Source organism: Falco peregrinus, chromosome 2 (genome assembly GCF_023634155.1).
Source record: "Falco peregrinus isolate bFalPer1 chromosome 2, bFalPer1.pri, whole genome shotgun sequence".
NCBI lineage: Eukaryota > Metazoa > Chordata > Aves > Falconiformes > Falconidae > Falco > Falco peregrinus.
The window spans coordinates 96382617-96403332 of record NC_073722.1 but is presented as its reverse complement, the minus strand read 5'-3'; the positions used below and the strand labels follow the sequence as shown (position 1 = coordinate 96403332).

General features: G+C 47.0%; 1 protein-coding gene across 16 annotated transcripts in view; it reads left to right on the top strand.

Annotated features, from left to right (window-relative positions):
• The window catches only part of PITPNM2 (phosphatidylinositol transfer protein membrane associated 2), a 141415-nt gene that overhangs the window by 94657 nt on the left and 26042 nt on the right, over nucleotides 1-20716 (top strand). For 15 of the 16 annotated variants that reach the window (XR_008745584.1, XR_008745585.1, XM_055794498.1 and 12 more), the window contains 8 exons: nucleotides 2706-3029; nucleotides 6061-6156; nucleotides 10159-10263; nucleotides 11139-11209; nucleotides 14366-14610; nucleotides 15096-15285; nucleotides 16348-16467; nucleotides 16832-17043. Coding sequence is in view for 14 of the 16 variants with exons in the window: in XM_055794498.1 (XP_055650473.1) it covers nucleotides 2706-3029; nucleotides 6061-6156; nucleotides 10159-10263; nucleotides 11139-11209; nucleotides 14366-14610; nucleotides 15096-15285; nucleotides 16348-16467; nucleotides 16832-17043 (1363 nt within the window). In the remaining 2 variants the exon portion in view is untranslated. The remainder of the gene's footprint in view (nucleotides 1-2705; nucleotides 3030-6060; nucleotides 6157-10158; nucleotides 10264-11138; nucleotides 11210-14365; nucleotides 14611-15095; nucleotides 15286-16347; nucleotides 16468-16831; nucleotides 17044-20716) is intronic. The other variant, XM_055794499.1, reaches the window with a different exon arrangement.

The following is a 20716-nucleotide window of genomic DNA, read 5'->3' as shown; positions in this document are numbered from 1 at the left end:
AAATGCAGCACTGCTGACATGTTCCAGGTGAAGGCCAGAGGCCAGAAAAATAATCTCCGTCTTTTTGACTTGGTAACAAATCTGGAGTGATAGAGGCACAACAGCTGTGGAGCACTGTGATACCCTCCTGATTTCAAAAGAAGGCGGCTTTAAGGAAGTGTGGTTTGGGATGTCTGATCAAAGTGATGTGAGCAGTGGAGATGGGGCAGTCTGTGGGTTGGGAGGAAGCAGTACAGTCGATTTTTGTTATCTAAAAGATTAAGGGGAAAAAAGGCAGAAGGGAACTTCAGGAGGCTTTTTTTACCCCCAAGTGGTTTTCATGTCCCCTGTGATGTTAGTCCGTTAAAACAAAGGTACGTGGTGGGTGGCATCCATGCCTTAACACGGAGAACTTCTGAGGAGTTGGTGCCTTGATATGTCAAGGTTGGATCCAGGAGCATGAGCGGAGGCTGCTGAGCCGTGGGACAGAGGAAACCTTGGGATGAGGGTGAGGGGGCTGTTCGCTTCTTCTGTCTGATCGCAGTCTGGTTTCAAGGTGTTTCAAGCAAGGTAGAAGTTGACATTGTGGATGTGGAAGTCCAAAGGATGGTGGTGATGGAGACTGAATTCCAGCAAGGGAAATGTTTTCTTGGCTTTTGGCCTGGATGTGGTGGGAGTTTAATCTTTGTCGTTAAGCTCTGCTGGTTGTCAGTGGTAATAGGAGGTGAAGAGGCTAAAACATTCTCCTGTAGTTCTGCAAAAAGTAATCTGGTGGGGAAATAACTCTGAATCTCAGCAAAGGTTGAACAGAATCGAGTTGCCAAGGCCCCTTGTTCTGCCCCCAGAAGGTCACAGGTGGCTGGCTCAAACTTGCCTCTCCTACTCAGAGCTCCCTTCTGAAAAGCAGGCAGAGAAACACATAAAATATTAATAGGTTTAATCTTCCTCTGCAAATGAAGTTCAGGTTTGGCTGGTCCATCGCATTAGCTGCTGAGCTCAGTGGCTGTTCCCTCCCGGTGGGTTGACTTGCGAAGGCTGGTGGCATTAAGAACTAACCAAAGAGCAGAGCAGATGAGAAAGTACCCAGACCTAGAAGGAAATGGTTTTTTGTACGTTTAAAACCAAAACAAAAAGTGATTGCTGAAAACAAAAGGGATATTTAGGCTGAACATCGTAGAAACCGTGACAGTGGTGGGTTCGAAGATTTCCAGTACAGCAGTGAAGCACGTTGCTGGAAACACCTTAGAAACCCTGTGCACAGTGGGACCGTCCAGCTTTGGCCACGCTCCTGGAGATGGAGGGTGGCTGACGAGGGCCGGATTTCCTCTTGGTGGTGCTTGGAGAGCTTGATCTGCAGTTCCCAAAACCCAAATGATTTGAATGGAGCCTGTTGATCGCTCTCTCTCTCGTTGTAGCAATGGCTGTGACCTGCAGGCTTCGGCCAGGGTCTTCACTGGAGCACGGGCACAGCTTTTTGGCACAGCGTGGTTCTGCTCCAGGCTTAGGAACGGAGGATTGTGGATCCATAATCCCACTGACAACAAATACCACTGCTGCCTTTGGCATGTCCTTCAACCCATCTCTGCCTCAGTTTCTCAGTCATTAAAGGGAGGACAATATTCATTGATTTTTTAACTTCCCCCCCCGAGGGCTCCTGAGGACTAGTTTGTCGGTATTTATAGAAGCTTTTAAAAGCACCATTACTGCTGTGTGCTCCCATCAGTAATAAAGACCAGTTTGGAGCTTTGACCTGTTGTGAGCTTTTAAGCAATAATATTGGTTGAAAATCCTGAGTGACTAGACTGTCTTAAAAGTCTTGGTGGTATGGTGATGTTAGCCAACAAGTTTAATTTTTGGAGGACAGTTTCTGTTGCCTGGTCAGGAGCATGGTGTGTTGATGGTAAGACAGTTCTTCCTTTCAGATATGTGATGCATTGAAGTATTTTCAATTGGCTTTACCCACTCCATTTTTCTCATGCAGCAGAAGACAGATGGTATCTGCAAAATGAAGTACCTTTATTTCCTCCTTTACGTTGCTTCCCATCCCATTATCTCAGGCACTCATATTTGTGGTGCTGTTTTGCCAATATATAGAAACCAGGTGCAGAAACCAGGTTTCCAAGGAAAGGAGAGGTTTTAGTCTTAGTGCTGCTGATGTGGGATGTGCTTCTGTCATGCAGCAATTGTGATGAGCTATGTAGTGTTCATCAAGGAACCACTTGAAACTCTCCGAGATAAAAAAAATCAGTGGGTTTTGTTGATGATGTTGGTTTTGTGGTTTTTTATTTTTTGGGGTTTTTTTTGGTTTTTTTTTTTTTTTGGGGGGGGGGGGGGGGAACATACTTGACTCTGAAGGCCAGATCCAAATGTTGCAACTTCCTAGAACTTCGTGGGACTTGCAGCTGTGGTCCTTGGTGGAACAGACAGTCACAGCACAAAGTCCTCCATCCAGACTCAGGAAACCCCTTCCCAAGTTAAAAGCAGTTGCAGAGGACCGGCTAATTCTTCAGTGCATGGTTGGTTAGCAAGAATTGAGGAGATAAAAATACACAAAGTGACCAGTTGCCATCCTGATGCTATATGAAGGTCCTTCACTGCAGCTTATAGCATTGTGGTTTTGATGCCACTGCAATATCCTTGCCATGGTGTCTTGAGGTTTTGGGGAAGGGAACACATCGATTCTTGCAGCTTGTAGCGCTGGTGACAGGGGCATTTTGGCTTTGCAGGCTTGCGGAAGGTTATGGTCCGTGCCCATCGGCAGGCTTGGTGCTGGCAGGATGAATGGTACGGGCTCACCATTGAGGATATCCGGCAGCTGGAGAAGGAGGCACAGTTGATGTTGGCTCAGAAGATGGCCCAGTTCTGCAGTGAAAATGATACTGAACAGCACGGCGTCAAAGACGCTCCTGGTGAGAAGGATGTTGAAGCCAAAGCAGTTTCACCTGTTGACACAGAAGATGCTGCTGGTAACAGCGAAACAGTCTCTGGGAGATCACTCACCAAACAGTGGTCCACCTCTTCCAAGTCGTCACGGTCTTCAAAGAGAGGAGGTAAGATGCTGCGGATGACTTGCTCTTCTGAGCTGCATGGGAGGTGGGCTTTTGGGGGGTAGGACTGTGTCTGCTTTGGCTGGCACCTTTGGGACAATGCATTTATCTCCTGGAAGTCCTTTTAAATCAGAGGCCTTCTCTGCTGGTGTGGCAGGCTCAGGCTTCTCAGGTGACCTGTTAGGGATTTGGGAATGTTTCTAGCCATCACCTAACTGTGACTCAGTGGCACGTGGCAGAATTCTTGCCAATCTCAAAAGCGGAGAACCTATGAAAAAACAGTAGAAGAGCAGGTAGCAGCTGGCTGGAGCGTTGGGTCTCAGAAGAAGACAAACAGCAGCACAGGGAGAGTTGGTTGCTGTTACCTAAGAACCACTGGTGGCTTTTCTGAGAACTGGCCCTTCAGCAGGGTTCCCTTTCTGCACGCCTGCTGTGTCACAGAACCGGCTGGGCTGTGGGTCGCTGTTAACTGCCTCTGGTTTTGCAGGAGGCAGCTGCAGCAGGCACCCCGTGCTCCTTGGCCAGGCGTATACACTGCTGTGTGCCATTCATTTCAAAAGTGGGTGTTCGGCTCCGTGGGTGCTGCAGTGCAGCTCACACAGCAAAGCAACCCCCTTAGCTACTGGGGAGCTGAAGGCAGGTACCCCCAAAAAAATGAGTGGGGGTACTGCCTTCCCCTGGTGATAACATGCAGTAGCTGTTTGGAGACCAGACCTTGCAGTCTGGGATTAGGTGGGACCATGGATTACGTTTATGTTGCCTTTGACATACCATTCAGGAAGCTTTCAGGATTTTGCTGTTAAAGCCCTGTGCTGTGGATACCCTCTAGGGATTCGCTCAGTCCTGAATTTTGTCATGCACCTCTCCCTAGGCAGTCACCTTTTTTTGCTGTACTAATCTCTTCCCTCCCTTGGACCATTCTGTACAAAGGGGTGAATCCCCAGCGAGGCACAGACAGAAGGCTTGAACCCTCAGCAATTCCCTCTCCTTTTAGTTAAGCACAGCTGATCACAGGGTAATAGCAGCTCTCACAGCAAGAGGGCAAAAAAAAAAAAATCTTGATTTTTTTTCTGGAAACCCCAAGAGGCAGCATTTCTTCCAGTGACGGTGGAAGGGGACATCTGGGTGAGTGAAGCTTCTTCATCTCTCATACGCACTAAATGCTGTGGGTTGAGTCTCCATTTTCATTTACCACTCCATCACGGATTTCATCGCGGGGTGAATGAGAGATGAGCAGTAGTTGTACCTTGCGATGACTCACTGGAGTGAGCCCCAGGGAAGAACCTACCAGATGCTTCGTAAATCATTGTATAAAGATAAAAATGCTGGCTGCTTTGCTTGCACCAGGATTTTATGTTGATGTGCCCATCTCTCATTATGCTCTTGGTTATGACCCCCCTCTTCCACTGCTGACATGTTCACTGGAAGCTGTGGTTTTCAGACCTCTCAGGATTTCGCTTGAAGGTTTTCTGCTGGTAGCAAAGCATGAATTTTTTATTTATTTAAAAAAAAAAAACAACTTGCAGAATGTCTCAGCTTTTACAAGAAAAAGTAATGAAAGAAATGAATTGTGATGTGCTGGGAAGTACGTCATGCAGATATTTTAATCCTTCTTCATGCTGGCAGCATATTAACATATGGAAGCCAGGAGGGCTGTCTCCACTTAGCGCTACCTCCAGCTGAAAAAAGCAACGTCTTTTCTCCAAAAGATCTCGGTCCTTTCTGTACCATCTGAGCAAGACCTCTGGTGATAGCAGGACCCTTGTCACCATCCCATATGTTATTATATGCTCTATTTTTAGCAACTATTATGCTAGTGCCTTGACGTCACTCCAGCACGAATTAGCTCTGCTCTGCCAACCTCCTTGCTGGCTGCTCCCTGAAGGGTGGGTGGTGGGGTGGTTGGGGGCTGCTGAGCCAACGCTGAGCTGCAAGGAGAGGACTCCACGCGGGGTCTCCATCCTCTTTCCATGTGACAACCGGGTAGCAAAATGAAAAGGATTTTATTTATATCTATTTAACGCTGCTACAACAATAGTATGAAATGGCTCATGCAGCTGTCACAGTAACCAGAGCCTTTCAGTGTCTTTGTGTATGCTAAACGAGAATTTGTCAGTCTCCTCGGGTTTTTGCTGTGTTGGGGTGGGTGGCTGCTGAAAGTGCTTTGTGTGCACTGTGTGGCACGCCAGAGCCTTCTGAAAGAGGGGAGAAACCTCTCTCGTCGTTCTCTGGACAGTGCTCCCTTCAGCAGGCGGCTGTTCTGTTATAGGTTCAGCCAAGAGCTCGGGCTGGGTCATGGCTAAATTATATTTGGTGGGGGAAAAAAAAAAGGCAAAAAAAAAAGCTGTAATACATTTATATTTAGTGCAGGGAACTCTGGAGGCGAAAATGAAAGGGAACAGGGAGGTGTGAGAACAGGAGGGCAAACAAACCAAAAAGGACCATCGGGTTTTCTCTTCACTCCATCAGGACAGTGGCTCTGACAGCTCCCTATGAAGTAGTTGGATAGCACTTTGTTTAAATCATTCAAGTTTAAAGTTTAAATAGATCTCTAATCCAATTTGTGTGGAAGCAATTTCCTTCCAGAAAACAGATCATTTCTATCCAGGCTGCTCTGCTTAGCTACCCACCCGAAAGTTAGCGAAGCAGAGGCATGGTTTGTGTGCTGATTAGAGGCACGAAGAAAGCTTCCAATCAGCCTGCTTCCTTCCTAATTGCAAACTTTAAAACCCAGCTGATTTTGCACGTCCTACTAACAATTATAAATAGCTGCCATTCAAAATAGCATAAGAGTGATACAAACAGCTTGCTTTAATGTAGCATCTTGCTGGCAGGTTCTAACAACAGTAAACAAACAGGATCTGTAAAGCGGTACGCTGACATCACACCAGCATCATCGGGGTTTTGTGTTTTTGATATTGCAGCAGTGAATTTTCATAGAGAACACACGACTCTTCCTCCAGCCAGGATCATGTTGGGAACTCTCCGTCTTGTCGATGTAGCGTATCACATAAGGCTTTTTTGTTTCTTCCAGCAAGTCCCTCACGCCATAGTATCTCCGAGTGGAGGATGCAGAGCATTGCCAGAGATTCAGATGACAGCTCAGATGATGAATTCTTTGATGCACATGGTATGTGGAGCCTAAATCACCGTCGTTTGTTTCTTGAAACGGTGGGGTAAGAGAACGGAAGGCACGAGGGTGGGGGGTAAGTGGGGAAGGAAGCGAGACCTGTTTTGCTTTGTTTGAAGTCTTTTCCTTTCTAACCAAGAGACGTGCAGCATCAGTGCAGCTTCTTCCAGCATCACCTAGCAGACTCTTATATTTAATGCAGCAACATTTCAGTTTCAGTGTGATCTATTTGAAGGGGTCTTGAACGGTCTTAACCTTTGGAGCTGTGTTGTCTTTGGTGCAAGTGAGTGTGGGTAAAATTCAGGAATACGAACTGGATTGTGGGTGTGTCCTAATGATTCTGATTCAGTATGACTGATTATTTTTCTCATTTATTTTTTTAATCAGGAGGAGGTATGATTCATTGCCCTGTCTGGGCCTGAAAAAACCCAAGTTTGCCTTTATTAACTCCTTATTCTCCCATTCCAAGAAATACAGTAGTGAATGCAACAGGGTGCTTCAGGTGCCAAAATTAATCAGTGTTGATTCCAGAATTCTCCAAGTAATTTTGACTGTCTGTATTAGGAGAAACTGTGTTGTTGTTTTTCCTCTGTGCATGTGAAGAAGCTTTGTTCCACTGCACTCATTTTATATATTGTACTTAATACGTATTTCAGCCTGAAGGGCTCTGTCTCTATTGACGACAGATGGACTCTTCTCTTGGCTTGTAATGCTAATCTAAGTTGGATGCGCAGTGCGTGCTGATGAAGTTGGTGACCTTTCTGTGAAATGCAATTGTTAGAAGATGACACCCCAGTTTTGTAAAGCGGAACTTCACTGATGTTCAGCTAGAGTTCAGTCTCAAAAAATTGATAGTATCGTGTTCCAGAGGAGTTCCTGCATCAAGTGTTTGGGCATGCATCTCGAATTCTGGGGTATGAAAGTGGCATGCTATTGTAGAGTGACTTGCACAATAGCAGCTGAAATGGCCAGGATGTGTGCAAGGCAAGGAATGATTGTCTCTCTCACCTGGAAGGAGAAGGGCCAACTTAGTTTTAAGTGTCTCTCTTGAGTAACTTACGTAGCATCTACAGAAACTATGTAAGGAATTTATTGTAGCAATATACAAACAAGAAAAGAGGAGTGAGTCATCAAAATGGCATCATTGCTATCCACACTGTTTTTTGCCTTTTTAATTACTGAGTAATAAAATTGAGATAGAGGCGGCTCTGCCTCCATCCAGGGCCCCAGGGACTCCCTTACGTGCTCCTAACAGGCCTTGGAAGGAGAATTAACAAAAATGAGCCTTGTGCCACAGTTAGCATCAGCACCTCTGTTGCAATACTTCTAGGAGCTTGCTAACAGAAGCAGCAGCTCCTCCTCTGCTAGCACACGGCGTGTCTCCGTTGATGTACAGCCTGTCCTCTGCAGTCCGCCTAGTGGGTTTGAAAAGTCTGCCTGCCTGGTCTGATGAGATTTTGGCTTGTGAATTGAAGCCTGGATGCGTGTGCTGTTTGACACAGCCCTCTCTTTGGGAGGGACCTCTTACTGCCCCTTGGCCCCCAGGGACATGGCCCAGCTCTGGGTCTGCGAGCAGGGATGAAGCACTGCTTGCAGCTCATCCTGCAAGGCAGGCTGGCAGGGTCGGTGCCATGGGAACTGGCACAGATCAGGATGTGAGTCGACACCAAGCACAGTTCCTCGGAAGTGCTTCCCATCTATACACGCACGTTTCCTTGCCGTGCAGTGGGTGTAACCTGGGCCCGGGAAGATTTCTCATCGTCGGCTTCCCCCTCATCTTCATTCACTCGCATACTCTGGTAGAGATAGTGACAAATACAGTAATATCTAATATCTATCCTGTAATAAATGCTAATAATGGGAGTAATATCCCATTCGGTGATCGCTTGAGCAGCCATAAGGGCTGTAATTAAACCTCTCAAGGAAATAAGTTTAATATTTAGATTAAGTTGCTGGAGGAGCTTTGAGTGTAATCTTCCTCTTAATTCTCTGCCAGCCTGTGTGTTGCATGCTTGTGCTTTCCACTTGCTCTGAACAGGTAGCTCTGCACTCCCTTGTGCAGGGAAATGGGGATTTACTCAGATTTTTTTTCCATAGCTGAGAAAGGAAATGGCGTGCTGATGCAAAGTTTCCAGGTTGCTCGCTTTTTATGGTCAAAGTGTAAATAGAAGCTCCTAAAAATAATTGGTCTTTGCTTGGCTCTGCACTTAGCTCCCTTCATATATATATTATTTTTTTAAGCTATTGCTCAGATTTGCTGGAAAGATGGATATATTTCATAACCTTTTTGTTCCCCATCCTAGTATTCTTCCAACTAATCATTTTTAGTAACTGTACAGCAACAAGACAAGCGGAATCCCAGGCTGGGACTCTGAAGAATTACAGCTTTTAGATCTATAAGACATCTGTAATTACTGCTGTTTATTATTATGTTTATAACTCTTTATTAAATTTACAAGCCCAGTATTTTCAGGGAAGAAATACTAAGTGCAGGAACAATAAATAAATTAGAAAGCACTTAACTTCTGTAACAAAAGATGCGTCATCAGTATAAAAAAAGAGAAAGGAAGGGGGGAAAGAAAGGAAGCAGCAACCCAAACCAAAGGTGTTTTGATCCTGTAGGACTGGCACTGCCGTTGTTTGTTTTCCTGTGGGTTCAAGCAGGAGCTGCGGGGCTCTGTTTCCTTCCCAGGACCTTGCCAGGACTGGGCAGGAGGCGCAGAGGCTGCCTGGTGCCCTGCCCCGCTCACAGTGGCTCTGCGCTCTCCCCGACACAGGTGGCTCCATCAGGCTGCTGCTGTCCCAGAGAACCTCTGGTTTGCTGTAAACATTCCTGCAAGCCCTGTCTCAGCTCCAGGCTGGCTGCCCTGCGTTCAGGCTTGGGCTGGGAGTGAGCTCATCACACGAGATGGATAGCCTAGCCCTGGCCAGGAGGCATGGGGGGTAGGGGGGGCCTGGGCACTGGGATGAATTCTTCCAGCGCTGTGGCTGCTCGTCGCTTGTTCGGTGATGTGTCCGTGGGGCTCAGCTGCTTGTTCCCATGTGGATGTACCAGCAAAGGCCCGTGGACGGGCCAGGCTGGACCCTGCCTGTGTCAGTCTTTCGCTGCAGTGAACTGGGGTTCTGCCACCCAGCACTGTGTGCTGTGGGCACAGAGCACAAGCCTGGCTTCCAGTGTCACCCCCCCATAGCCCTCCTGTCTCCCCTAACCTGGATAACTCCTCTGATGTCTGCTACAGAGCAAGGCCGGCAATCTTTCTTATGTTTGGATACTCCTGTGGGGTGTTCTGTAGGGTCTCTCCTTTATATGTCTCTTCCTTTTCATTACACTTCTAGGAACATAATATTTTGGGGATCCTTATTCTTTATCAACTGTAGCAAAACTGAGCCAGAGGATCCAGAAGATCCTGAGACAGAAGTGCCAGATATGTGCACTCAGTATGATCAAAAAAAGTCTCATCTCCTAAGGCAATCAGGCTAAAGATAGCCTAGGGAGTTCACGTTTCCTTTATTACTCATGCCTTTTTAGGTATTCAGTCCTATTAACAATAGTGATCCCTGTTCCTGCTTCCCCCGGTGACATCCCGCAGCTTTCAGACAGCTCTGGGAGGATCCCAGGGGCAAATGTTGCTGTGTCCTCTCCTGTACCTGGAACATTCCGACTGCTTTAGCATCATCAGAAAGTATGGCAAAAAAACGGTCAAACTCAGTACCTGCAATGGTAACATTAAAAATCCATGTTATTTTTTCCAGGCTTTAGGAGTTTTGTTTGTTCAAAACATGCAACTAAAACATTTTGTTTACTTTTCCAAAAGTGCTTTGTTTTTTATATAACAAAAGCTGGTAAAGTATCAGGTTTTATTATGACTTAAGCCATCCAAATGTTTATGAAATTTCACAGTCATGGGGCCTTAATTTTAATTAAAATTCTGTTCTGTGCTCCTGTATGTATACATATTTTTGTGTGTGTGACTCTGAAAAAAACTTATTTTTTTTTTAAAGAGGACTTGTCTGACAATGAGGAAATGTTCCCGAAAGAAATAACCAAATGGAGTTCCAATGATCTGATGGATAAAATTGAAACCCCCGAATGCGATGATGTCCAGGGTAATTTTGTCTTTTCTAAGTAAAAACTGCATGCGATATTTCACAGTATTTCTAGGCAGTTGTTACAGCTGCCATCTGAAGAAGGTAAAACTTGTTATCCTCATCTCACAAAAGGAAAAATTGAGACTGAGCATAAAAATGACTGCTCAGTGCTGCCAAAAAAGAATTGCCCAGTAGGAGCTGGGATAACACTTGATTTTCTTTTATTTTCCACCTTGTTTAGGCTCCTTTATGTGCCAGCCAGGCTTCTCTTGTATAATGATGAAATATTCCAGCTCCATCTGGAATGACTTGAATTTCTCCTGACTCTTCTTTCCTCTCGCTCCATCCTTTGTTATTGTCTGTATCTGCCTCAGTTTTATGTTATGCTCATCATTATGAAATTGTGAAAGGAAGCTAGCTCCTCAGCCGGCTTGATTCACATAGCAGCACGGTGGAAGATGACACTCAGGCTTTCTGGTACAAAGTCTATCTGTGTAGGCGCAGACGTATGAACGTATCAGATCTCTGCTCCCCCAGCACAGTTCAAGCAATTCTTTTTATTTTCCCACAAACCAATCCCTCCTGACAGTTGTGCAGGGATTTCCCATTGTTGCCATCCTTAATAAAGTGATGACAGCGGATTGCTGTAATGAGAGAAGAGCTCACTAATGTTTTCAGTGCTTACCGAGGTTATGAGATATAAACTGCTGGAAAATAAGTGACCCGGCGTTGCCCAGGCTTCTCAGGTGGAAGGAGGTGGGGGGGAGGGAGAGGGCAATTTGATGAGATAATTAAGGCAATGAGGCAGAAGAGGCTGAGGGGTGTTGGCACAAACAGTGCCTGTGCCAAATGACATCTTGCAGTGCTGATGTTTTAAACCTCTGTGCTTCCAGGTGACTTGTATCACGAGACATCAGCAGAGTACCATGTTGGCTCCAGCGTGGAGAGGCTCAGCATCATTGAAGTAAGTGGTTCCGTTTCTTGCAGTGAGATCCTTTGTTGCTGGATGATGTCTGTGTGGGGTAAGTGGCATAAACGCCTCCCTTTGCTGTGAGCACTATCTCGTCTTCGTGTGTCCTTCTGAGCCACGCTAGCGTGCTGTGTACTTCATGGCTAGGTTTAAGGGATTATTTCACCTGTCTTTTGAACAGCATACAGAAAATACTCTGTAGTTTGCAGACAGTTCCATGTATCCAGCTGAAAAAAAACCCCAAACTAATCCTGTGGGGATAGCTGCAGCCCGAGGCACTGATGGGTAGAGCTGTCCTGCTAATGCCAAACGAGCTGGCGTGGACGTGGGAGAGGGGGAGCCACATCACTGCAGCACCAAGGTGCAGGCTGCGGTGGTCCAAGTGACACAGCTCGGCTGTAGCCCCCTCTTTGGAGCTTTTCAGGGTCTTGTTTGGAAACCAGTTACAGCAGAGCCTGTACGAGCACTCTGGGTGAAATGAGAAATAAATAATGACACACGCACCTACCCCAGCTTTCTAGGCTTGCAGATACAGGCTTCTGCAATTTGGCGTCCCAGCGAGACAGTGCATCTTGGAGCGGCCGTCCTCATCCTGCCCTTAAAGCATCGGCCTGTCTGTGCTGCAGGGATGATGTAGGTGCTTGCAGAGTGCCTTAAGTTATGTCATGGTCTATCAAAGACCATGAGCCTGGTTTTGGTATTACTCTGTGTGCCAGGCTGTAAGTTCCTGGTGGTTTGGCTTTTTCAAATTAGACTGAGAGCTCAAGGGCCACGGGGAGAGTGGGTGGCTGCGGTCAGGAACAGCTCTGGTCAACTCAAGATAAGCAAGTCACAGCCCGAAGATTTCTCGTAGAGCTCAGGATGGTGTGGAGAACTTGTTGTCTTCGTCAGAAGGCTGTACAAACTCAACCCCCTCCTTTTCTGCCTTTGTTTTAGACAAAGAACAGACTTCAAAGTGAAAAAGACCGTTATTTGTAGCTGTTCACGGTTTACTAAAATAGTATGAAATTCCTAGCCACCATTGCAGTGACTTTCAGGTGAAGAGCCTCCATCACCAAAAGGTAGTTGAGGAATCAGGTGTCTTTAAGAGACTCCAGATCTTACAAGAAAGTTCTAAATAGCCACCTCCACCCCTAAACTAACCATTCCCTACTTCCTTCAAGAGCAGAGGTTAATGAACTGAAAGGGAAAGGTGCCTCCAAATGACTGCTGATAAACTTCTGGATGACCTGAGCTTGGTGACTCATGTTGTTCTCCGAATGAGCACTTAAAACACTTGGCTGAAAGCAAAAGCAGTGCTGAGAGTGCTCCTTCCGTGCCTCCAGCCAGGCAGAAGTTCACTTTGCAGGTGCTGTAAACTGGAATCGCAGAAGGTTTAAAGAGCAGGCATTAATACGGTGTAATGGTACTAAATAATTAAAGGCCATTCTTATGCAGGAGGTCTGGAAAATCTTTATTACCGACTTGGATGTGAATTTTAATACTTCTGGTGGGCTGTGTATTAAGACATGCTTTAACATTATCTGGTAAAAATGTAAGCTAGTTGTTAGGTTGCTAATGTGTGCCTGGGCATGCTTTCCTCCCACCAGCAGGTTTGTCAGGGGCTCAGTCACTGCTCAAGGGACAACAGGTGACTAAAGATGCTAAAATTAGAAAAATTTGCCAAATGGAAAATACTGCTGCCCTCCACCCCTCCCGCCTCCCCCCTCCCAGTGGCTGTTTCTCCGCCTCACAGGGAGTTGCCCTGGATGTTCTCAGATACCGTCTCTGCTAGCGCAAGGGATAAAGGCACAGGGGGAAAGATCAGAACGTGCTGTCACGTATCTCAGAGGTGTTGGGTGGGGGATTTGAGTCCGTATGGGAGCCATAAACACTGAAAACCCTGGTAGCAGATAGATATTAAAAATAATTACTGCTCCATTGTGTTATCAAATGCGACCAGTACAAATGGATGCTCTTGTCCCTGCTCCTTGGGCATCCGGATTGGGCTTTGCCGTGCTGGCAGGGCACTTGATGGTAACCCGCTCTGCAGGTACAACTCCCTCCTTCCCCCAAACTACAGCCTGTCTCGTTAGGCAAGGAATCTATTCAACATAATAAGCAAATGTCTTGGACAGCCAAGGTAAAAACTTCACTGTGTTCATGCAGCAGGCTCCCAGCCAGATGTCGGTCAGTCCTTGGGTCACAGGGTCTTGAAGTTTTATCTTTTCAGTCCCTCTTTTGCAGTAGCATAAGCAAATGTGGGGTCTTACTTACAACTTCTCTTGCAGGCAAATAGATGTAGTGACTGATCTCTTCCTACAGCTTTTCCCCAGTCACTCGCCACTCGCTGACCTGTTTGATCTTGTTTGTTAATTGTGCTGAATGTGTTTGACTGTCAACTGCCGCAGCTGAGCTTGGCACCCCAACAGAAAGCAAAACCCGTCTTTTATTTATTTTTCCACTCTAATGCACACAAGTAATGTCTCTGCTGCTGCCGTGTTTCACCTGGATACAGTTTTATGCAAATTTTTTTTTTTAACTTTCAGCATTCCTTCTGCTTAGGACAGCCGGTTACGCTGAGGCTGAGGCGGTGTGTGTGCATTTGTGCATGCACATGTGTAGGGTAAGAGACCTGGCAGGAGTAGTGAGGTTCTCGGCTGTTGTATCCAGGCGTATCTAATGCCAGTTTCCATAAAGTAGGAATACTCCTTCTTGAAGACAGTTTAATTTCTTACCCACAAGCCTGCAGATGTTACGCTAAACCCTCCCATCCCCTGTGTTTAGAGGCCTGATTTTTGGTTTGCACTTACTCAGGATCAGTTTAGACTCTTGTGCTTGCGCCTGCACTTCCTTTGACTGAAGTGCCTCTCTCCCCTGCCTAGCTTTCTTTACTGTGTTTGAGAGCAGGCATCTCAGTCTGCCTGCAGAAAGTCTCCATGCTGCTTCCAAGGCCTTGTAGCATGGCTGATACTGTTTCTGCTGGAAATACCTCGCTTCAGGGATTTTGTCTCATCCCTGACTAGGCTCGATGTGGATAGTGCATTTCTTGTACGCACCATGTGTGAGCCTGGGGAAGAAAAGGTGATAACATTTGCATAACATGCACTTGGATCATATAAACCCTCTTTGCAAAATAAGCCTTTCTGCTGTGCTTTCGTTCCCACCTAGGATGAGTCGGTGCAGCCACTAATGCAGCCAAGTAAAATCCATGTCCTCCTCTTGGTACTCCATGGAGGGAACATCTTGGACTCAGGAAGCGGTGACCAGAGCTCTAAGCAAGGGGATGTCAACACCATCACGACAGTGTTTGACACGGTGATGAGGGTACATTACCCAGCTGCTCTTGGACACATTGCCATTAGGCTAGTCCCTTGCCCAGCCATCTGCTCCGAAGCATTTTCGCTGGTGTCCAGGTAAGTCGATGCTACTTTGTCACGGAGATACACGTATAAAATTTCAGTCTTGGTTTTTAGGTTTTTTATTTGCTACTCTGAAATGTTCTGCATGTAGTATTGAAAGCTCTGACCACACTTTGAGAATGCACTTACTAATATACTAGAGAGGCATTCAATCTCGATTTCATACTTAGCTGTAGTGAATACAGTAATCATGCATCAAGAGTTCTGAGATTGATTTATTCTAATTAATTCAATAAATACTAAGGCTTTAATTCCTTGTCTGAGGGTTGTTCTGTCAATGTAAATATGTTGTCCTTGAAGACTTAGGTTTGATGGGAGGGAAAGATTTATTAAGCCCTCACCCATTCACAGCGGAATAAATAGCCTTTCTATCTTGAGGCTTTTTTTAATGAACCACAATACTGACTGCGCTGTCTGCAAATGGTTTTCCCCATCTGTATGTTAGGCTGAACATTTTCAATGTCTCTTGCCCTACTCAGCCTCAGCCCATACAGTTATGACGAAGGCTGCCTGTCCAACAGCCAGGATCACATTCCCCTCGCTGCGCTCCCTCTGCTAGCAACATCATCCCCACAGTACCAAGAAGCAGTAGCCACAGTCATCGTCAGAGCCAACCAGGCCTACAGCGAGTTCATCAAATCCCAGGAGGGCATGTCGTTCAACGGCCAGGTGAGCCAGCAGCTCTTGATAGCCACAGGGAAAGGAAGAGCAAGTGAAGCAATTTCCTCCTGAAGCTCTCTTTGTCCATTATTCTCTCAGGAGGCATGGAAACATGACGGTGTTGGGCTGCAATAAGAAGGTGGTGCGTTTCCATTTCTTTCTTTCTGAGAGAGAGATTATTGCTTATGCTCTGTCTTGTACCTTTGGGATTCCAAGGAAAGCCTGAGCTTGCGTTCAGAAATGAAGCTACAAAGCTGTGAAGTTAATCAGTTTTCACCTTGACACACCTTTCCGAATCAGGAATGCTACCTTTGTTACTACACAGGATCTCTGCTCTCACTGCAAACCAACCCCATTTAAGCATTCCCACCTTTGAAGGACCTTCAGCAGCTTGTGCTGGGGTTTTCGCAGAAGTGGGTTTCTTTTTTTGACACCGTGTGGCCGCTGCACCCCATAAAAGACCCTGACTGAGCCTCACACCTTTGTGAGCAGAGTGACTCTCTAGCCCCACGAGGTTTGAGCCGTCGGACTAGCTGTCACGTTGCACTGCTGTAGTGTCATGTATCCACCCAGAGATTCTTCCCAGCCAGCACTGTGCCCAGGGACCCAGGCAGCCCCCTCCTACGCAGGGATCTCGGTGCCTACCTGCCCGGTACCCTTGGAGGCAGGACAGTGTTACCTCCTCAGGGTCCGAATGCGGGGCAGAAGCACAGGGGAGCTTGCCTGAGGCAGCACAGACAGCTGGCAAGGAGGGAATCAAGCTTGGTTTTCTGAGGCTGGAGTTAGTGCTCTGATCGGTGCTCTGGTGCTTTCACTTCAGTCGGTTGGTGAGGACAGCCAGAACTCTGTCTGTCCATCAGTATCAGCGATGTTAGATAACAAGAGTCTGCAGGGTATTACGGGATGTTTGTTGACTGAATAGTTTTACTGATGAAAGCACTGGGCATCCTGTTACTGCAGCTTTCCTAGGTACCATCCAGCATCCCGTTTAAATGTCAGCTCTGAACTGAAATCAAGGAGCCTTTTTCCCCCCCTCTCTCTCTCTTCCCCTGCCTCTGTTGCATTTTTCAGGTCTGCTTGGTAGGGGACTGTGTTGGAGGAATCCTGGGATTTGATGCCTTATGCTACAGCAATCAGACTGTGTCCGAGAGCCAGAACAGCAGTCGGCGAGGGAGCGTTGTGAGTGTCCAGGTAATGCTGGCTCCCAGTGTGAACTGGGAATGGGTCTGCTGGCCACAGCGCCTCCATGGCCCCCCGTTTTAGTAAGGATCTTTTCACCAAGCAACAAAGACTATTCCTTACCAGTGGCAAACATGTCTCTTAAGGTGCATATATGTCTCAGTTTGGGTGTGTTTGCTCTGAATGGGGATGCTTCACCCTCTGGTGTGAAGTGTCACCCACACCCTTAGGAAGTGGTTTGGTCTGAGATACCGTCTTGCCCTGAACTGGATCTTGGGGTAGATAGGGAAAGGAGGATGGAAGGAGAAGGTTATGATGCAGGTGTATTCCTGACTCAGCTGTTAAGAGTGCTAAATCTGTATATTTCAAATCCCAGGATACTGACCTCCTGTCTCCTGGAATAACGGTGAACAACAGCTATTGTTCCAGTGGCTCTAACTTGGAAGCCAGCAGACACCTCAGCAGGAGTAACATTGATATTCCCCGTAGCAACGGAGAAGATCCAAAGAAGCAGCTGCCACGGAAAAGGAGTGATTCATCAACCTACGAACTGGACACGATAAAGCAGCATCAAGCCTTTCTTTCAAGGTAAGATTTTGAAGGAACAGAACCAGCAATATTCTGGAGCTGAGATCGGTGCATCTGTGAAACCCAAACGTTGCTTTGTCATCCTGTTACAAGCACGGTGTAAGAAATAGTGTTTAATTTAGAGTAGAGGGGTATAGATCTCGGTGTGTTGTGAATGCAAAAAAAATAATTAACAGCTGCCTTGCTGAGTGGCAGTGAGAGAATCCAGTTGCTCTGCTGCATCTGTATTACAGTCACACCTTCACCCTGTTGCTCGACAGCCAAGGCAGTCAGGTCACGGCTTTTTTGCTGTGCCACAAGCGTGTGATGGAGGTCATACAGCAAACACAGAAGTGGTGTGAGGGGAGGCGGTGGAGCAGGACTTTGTATTTATTTCAAAGCGTGTGCGAAAGGTGGTTTTGAGTTGGCTGGCCTGTTCTTGGGAAAGGTGGGTGTGAGCTGAGTAGCCTTTCATTTTGGCCCAGTTCAAGTGTGAGGTTGAGTTGTGGTGCCCTTTCCTGCTGCCCTGGTGGCAGGATACTCTGGATGGGACACCCTGAACCCTAGCTGCTCAGCTGGTTCATGGAGCAACCTTCAGCTGCACGTGAGGATTGTTCTGTTTATGGAAAATCTGACAAAGGAGCCCAAGCCCTCTGTGTGCAGCGGGGACAGGGGGTTGTACTCTGTCCTCTGCCGCAGCTGCTGGGTTGTACCAAGGCCACGATTCAAATTTGTCACTTGCTATTGAAGCCCCCAGTATTGTAATCCTAAGCGTTTTTGAATGGACCTTCAGGAACTTACCCGCTAACATAACCAATAGAATTTTCATAGCAGCCTTCCCGTTGCTGCTGGTTGTTCAGGGATTACTTCTGTAAGCCCAGAGGCTTTTTCTGACTGAATCATCATCTTCAGCCTGTGGAACTGGACAGCCCAGACCTTTTCCTCCTGCAGGCCCGGAGGAACTGCAGCATCCTCTTAACCCCTCTTCCCCCATGTCTCAGGTACTGGGGAGCATGTCCCCCCACCAGCGAACACCGTTACAGGCAATGCAACTGTCCCCTAGGCTGTTCCTTTTGCCCTGTGCCAAGCTGAAGGCTTGTCCCACACTTCTGCCCCTCCTTTGCTGCTTGGAATCACTGCTTCAGCGCAGGGACTCGTGTTGTCCTGCCGTGTCAGGGGCCCTTTTATATAAAAGATTTGTGGGAGAGAGGAAGTATCAAAGGGAATGCAGCTGTTGCACAGAGATACTGTGTTCAGAAAGACAGCTGCATTTACAAAAACCACAATAAGCTTCTTGGCTATTTCCAGCAGGTTAATAAAAGGCAATCAGTTTCTTGTTCTTACCTTACCAAAACAGCCTCCTGTATTACAGGAGAAAATATGAGTCGTGCAGAAATGTGCTGTTTCTCCTCCTTGTTACTGACCCCAGGGGCACAGCCTCAGCTAAGGAAAGGGGGCTGGCATCTTGATGCAGTTTTACATCTAGTTTAGAGTTAAGTGCTGGGCCTGACATGGGTAATGGATTGCACAGTTTATCATTTCAAATAGATTTGTCCTGGTCCTGGTCCTTCCTGCTCCATCTCCAAAGGATTCTGCCCACTCCCAACATGAAGAACTTGGGGGTCCCTGGCAAGGGTTGTCAGTGTTCAACGCGCTGATGGATTGGTGCATCTTTTTCTTTTAGAGTTTTTTATCTTTTTAATCTACTGTTAGACCTTGAGAAATTAGTTAGAGATTAGAGAAACGTCTCTCTTCCCACAGCCGAAGAGCAAGATTCCCTCGGGAAAGGGGCAGGCTGAAGCTGCTGTATGAGCTCTCTCCGTACCTCTCCTGCTCCGCGCTGGGGTGCAGTGATTCACCTCTTCCCCCCCGCCCCCCCATATGCCAGCAGGGCATCACACAGGGGCTGTCCCTGGACCTTGTGCTTACAGCCGTCATTACTGAGCAGCGCAGCCAACAGCAGAATGTCCCTTTGGCCTCTTTGTCACTTCAGTAATGATTTTCCCATACAGAAAACAAGCCCTGGTGTGACGTGGCTTCGTGCAGGAGATGGGTAGAATAGAGCCAAGTTTTCCTAACGGGCTCGGCAGACAGGCAGCCTGGCATATGGGGGCCTTTCTGTCCGTGCCGACTGTGGAGCTCAGCTTGTGCCAAAGACTCATTTTTCTCATTTTTATTCATGTATCAGACCTACCCGCTTCTCTGGGATAATGCCCAGTGAGCCAGAGCAGCATCTAGAGATTACAATCACACATTTATTTTAAAATTCAGTCCTTCTGCACAACTACATTATTTCTGGCTGTGCCGTACTTGTATTATTGTAAAATGAGTTGATTTGCTTCTGAAATCCATAAGCTCTTGTTTAATTAATGCACACAGTACATCTGCTGCTTTTTAAAGGGAGAGCGGGGCACTGTAGGTTGCTCGGAGCGTGATGGATTAAGAGTTCCCCTTGGCTCTTATTTCTTTTGATTGCTGAAAAGACAATCGAGTTCCCAGCAAAAGGAGAGAAGCTGTCCAAATCGCTTAGCAGTATGAGTGCTCTTGTCTGCTGTTCCCCACAAAGAGATGCTGTGGGAAGATGGGTGGATACACCAAAAATGCCCTGCACCTGTCCTGGGAAAACACATCTGCCTCGGGATAGTCTTTCCTTCTGCGCCTTCGTTGGAATTACGTTGCTGTCACCCCGTCACTGGCAAAACTGAACATCTTCTAAATAACTTTGTATTCCTTACACACAGCAAACTTAATCAGTTGCAGTCCTGTCAGCTAAAATAATTGTAGCCTCGCTGAAGGGCTGAAGGGGGCTTGTTTAGAAACGTGTTTCAGCATGGCGTGTCTCGGCAGTGTGATCGATCTCAGGGAAGCTCGTTCACATCACAGAAATGGGGACATGCTCATTTTAACTGTCACTGCTGTAACCTCCTGTTCCTCTCACTTTTGACATCACTGTTTCGACTTTCCCCGATACGTATGTCTGGCATAAGTGAGCTTGTCATTTCCCTGCAGTTGGAAAGCGGGAGAATAGCGCCGTGCATATACACGCGTGCATCTTTAGAGAATATGTGGCAGTGCAGCATGAGAAGAAGGTACTTTAGCATCCTTTGGGAATGACATCCAGCAGAAGCACTGTCTCTGGGATGGCACATTAATTTACCAAAGCAGGAAGACAAAAGTCTGAGTGAAACCCCTTTTTCTTCTCAAATGTGTGAGTTTGCAGCTGGTCATTTATGAAATGGCTCTCCCAGAGGGGGAGCGTGCACAATCAACTGCTCCGGTGCTACAGATAGTAGGGAGTGAGCATCCCCGATTGCACGAGCGCAGCAGTGCTGGGGTGTCACTGCCCAGCTGCTCGGGTGTTCAGCACGCTGTGGCCTTGATGAGCAAGTGCTATTGCACACGGAGACACAGCAAGTGCCGGTGACCACCTGGGTTTTTGCCTGGGGGCCACAGAGCTGTCAAGAGTCTGTTGCATTTGCATCGTTCCCAACTCCGGGCCAGTAAAGCTTTTCTCCAGCCCAACTGTTGTGGTATCCATTTATCCTACATATTTTCTAGAACCTGTTCAGATGCTTTTTCAAATGTTTGCAAAAAAAACCCTGTTGAGTCACTGCTGGTTACTCTGTCTTCAACTCTCTGCTTCTAATTAGAGCAACGGTAGCCCAGCCAGGCTGCCATCTGAATCTGTAGAACC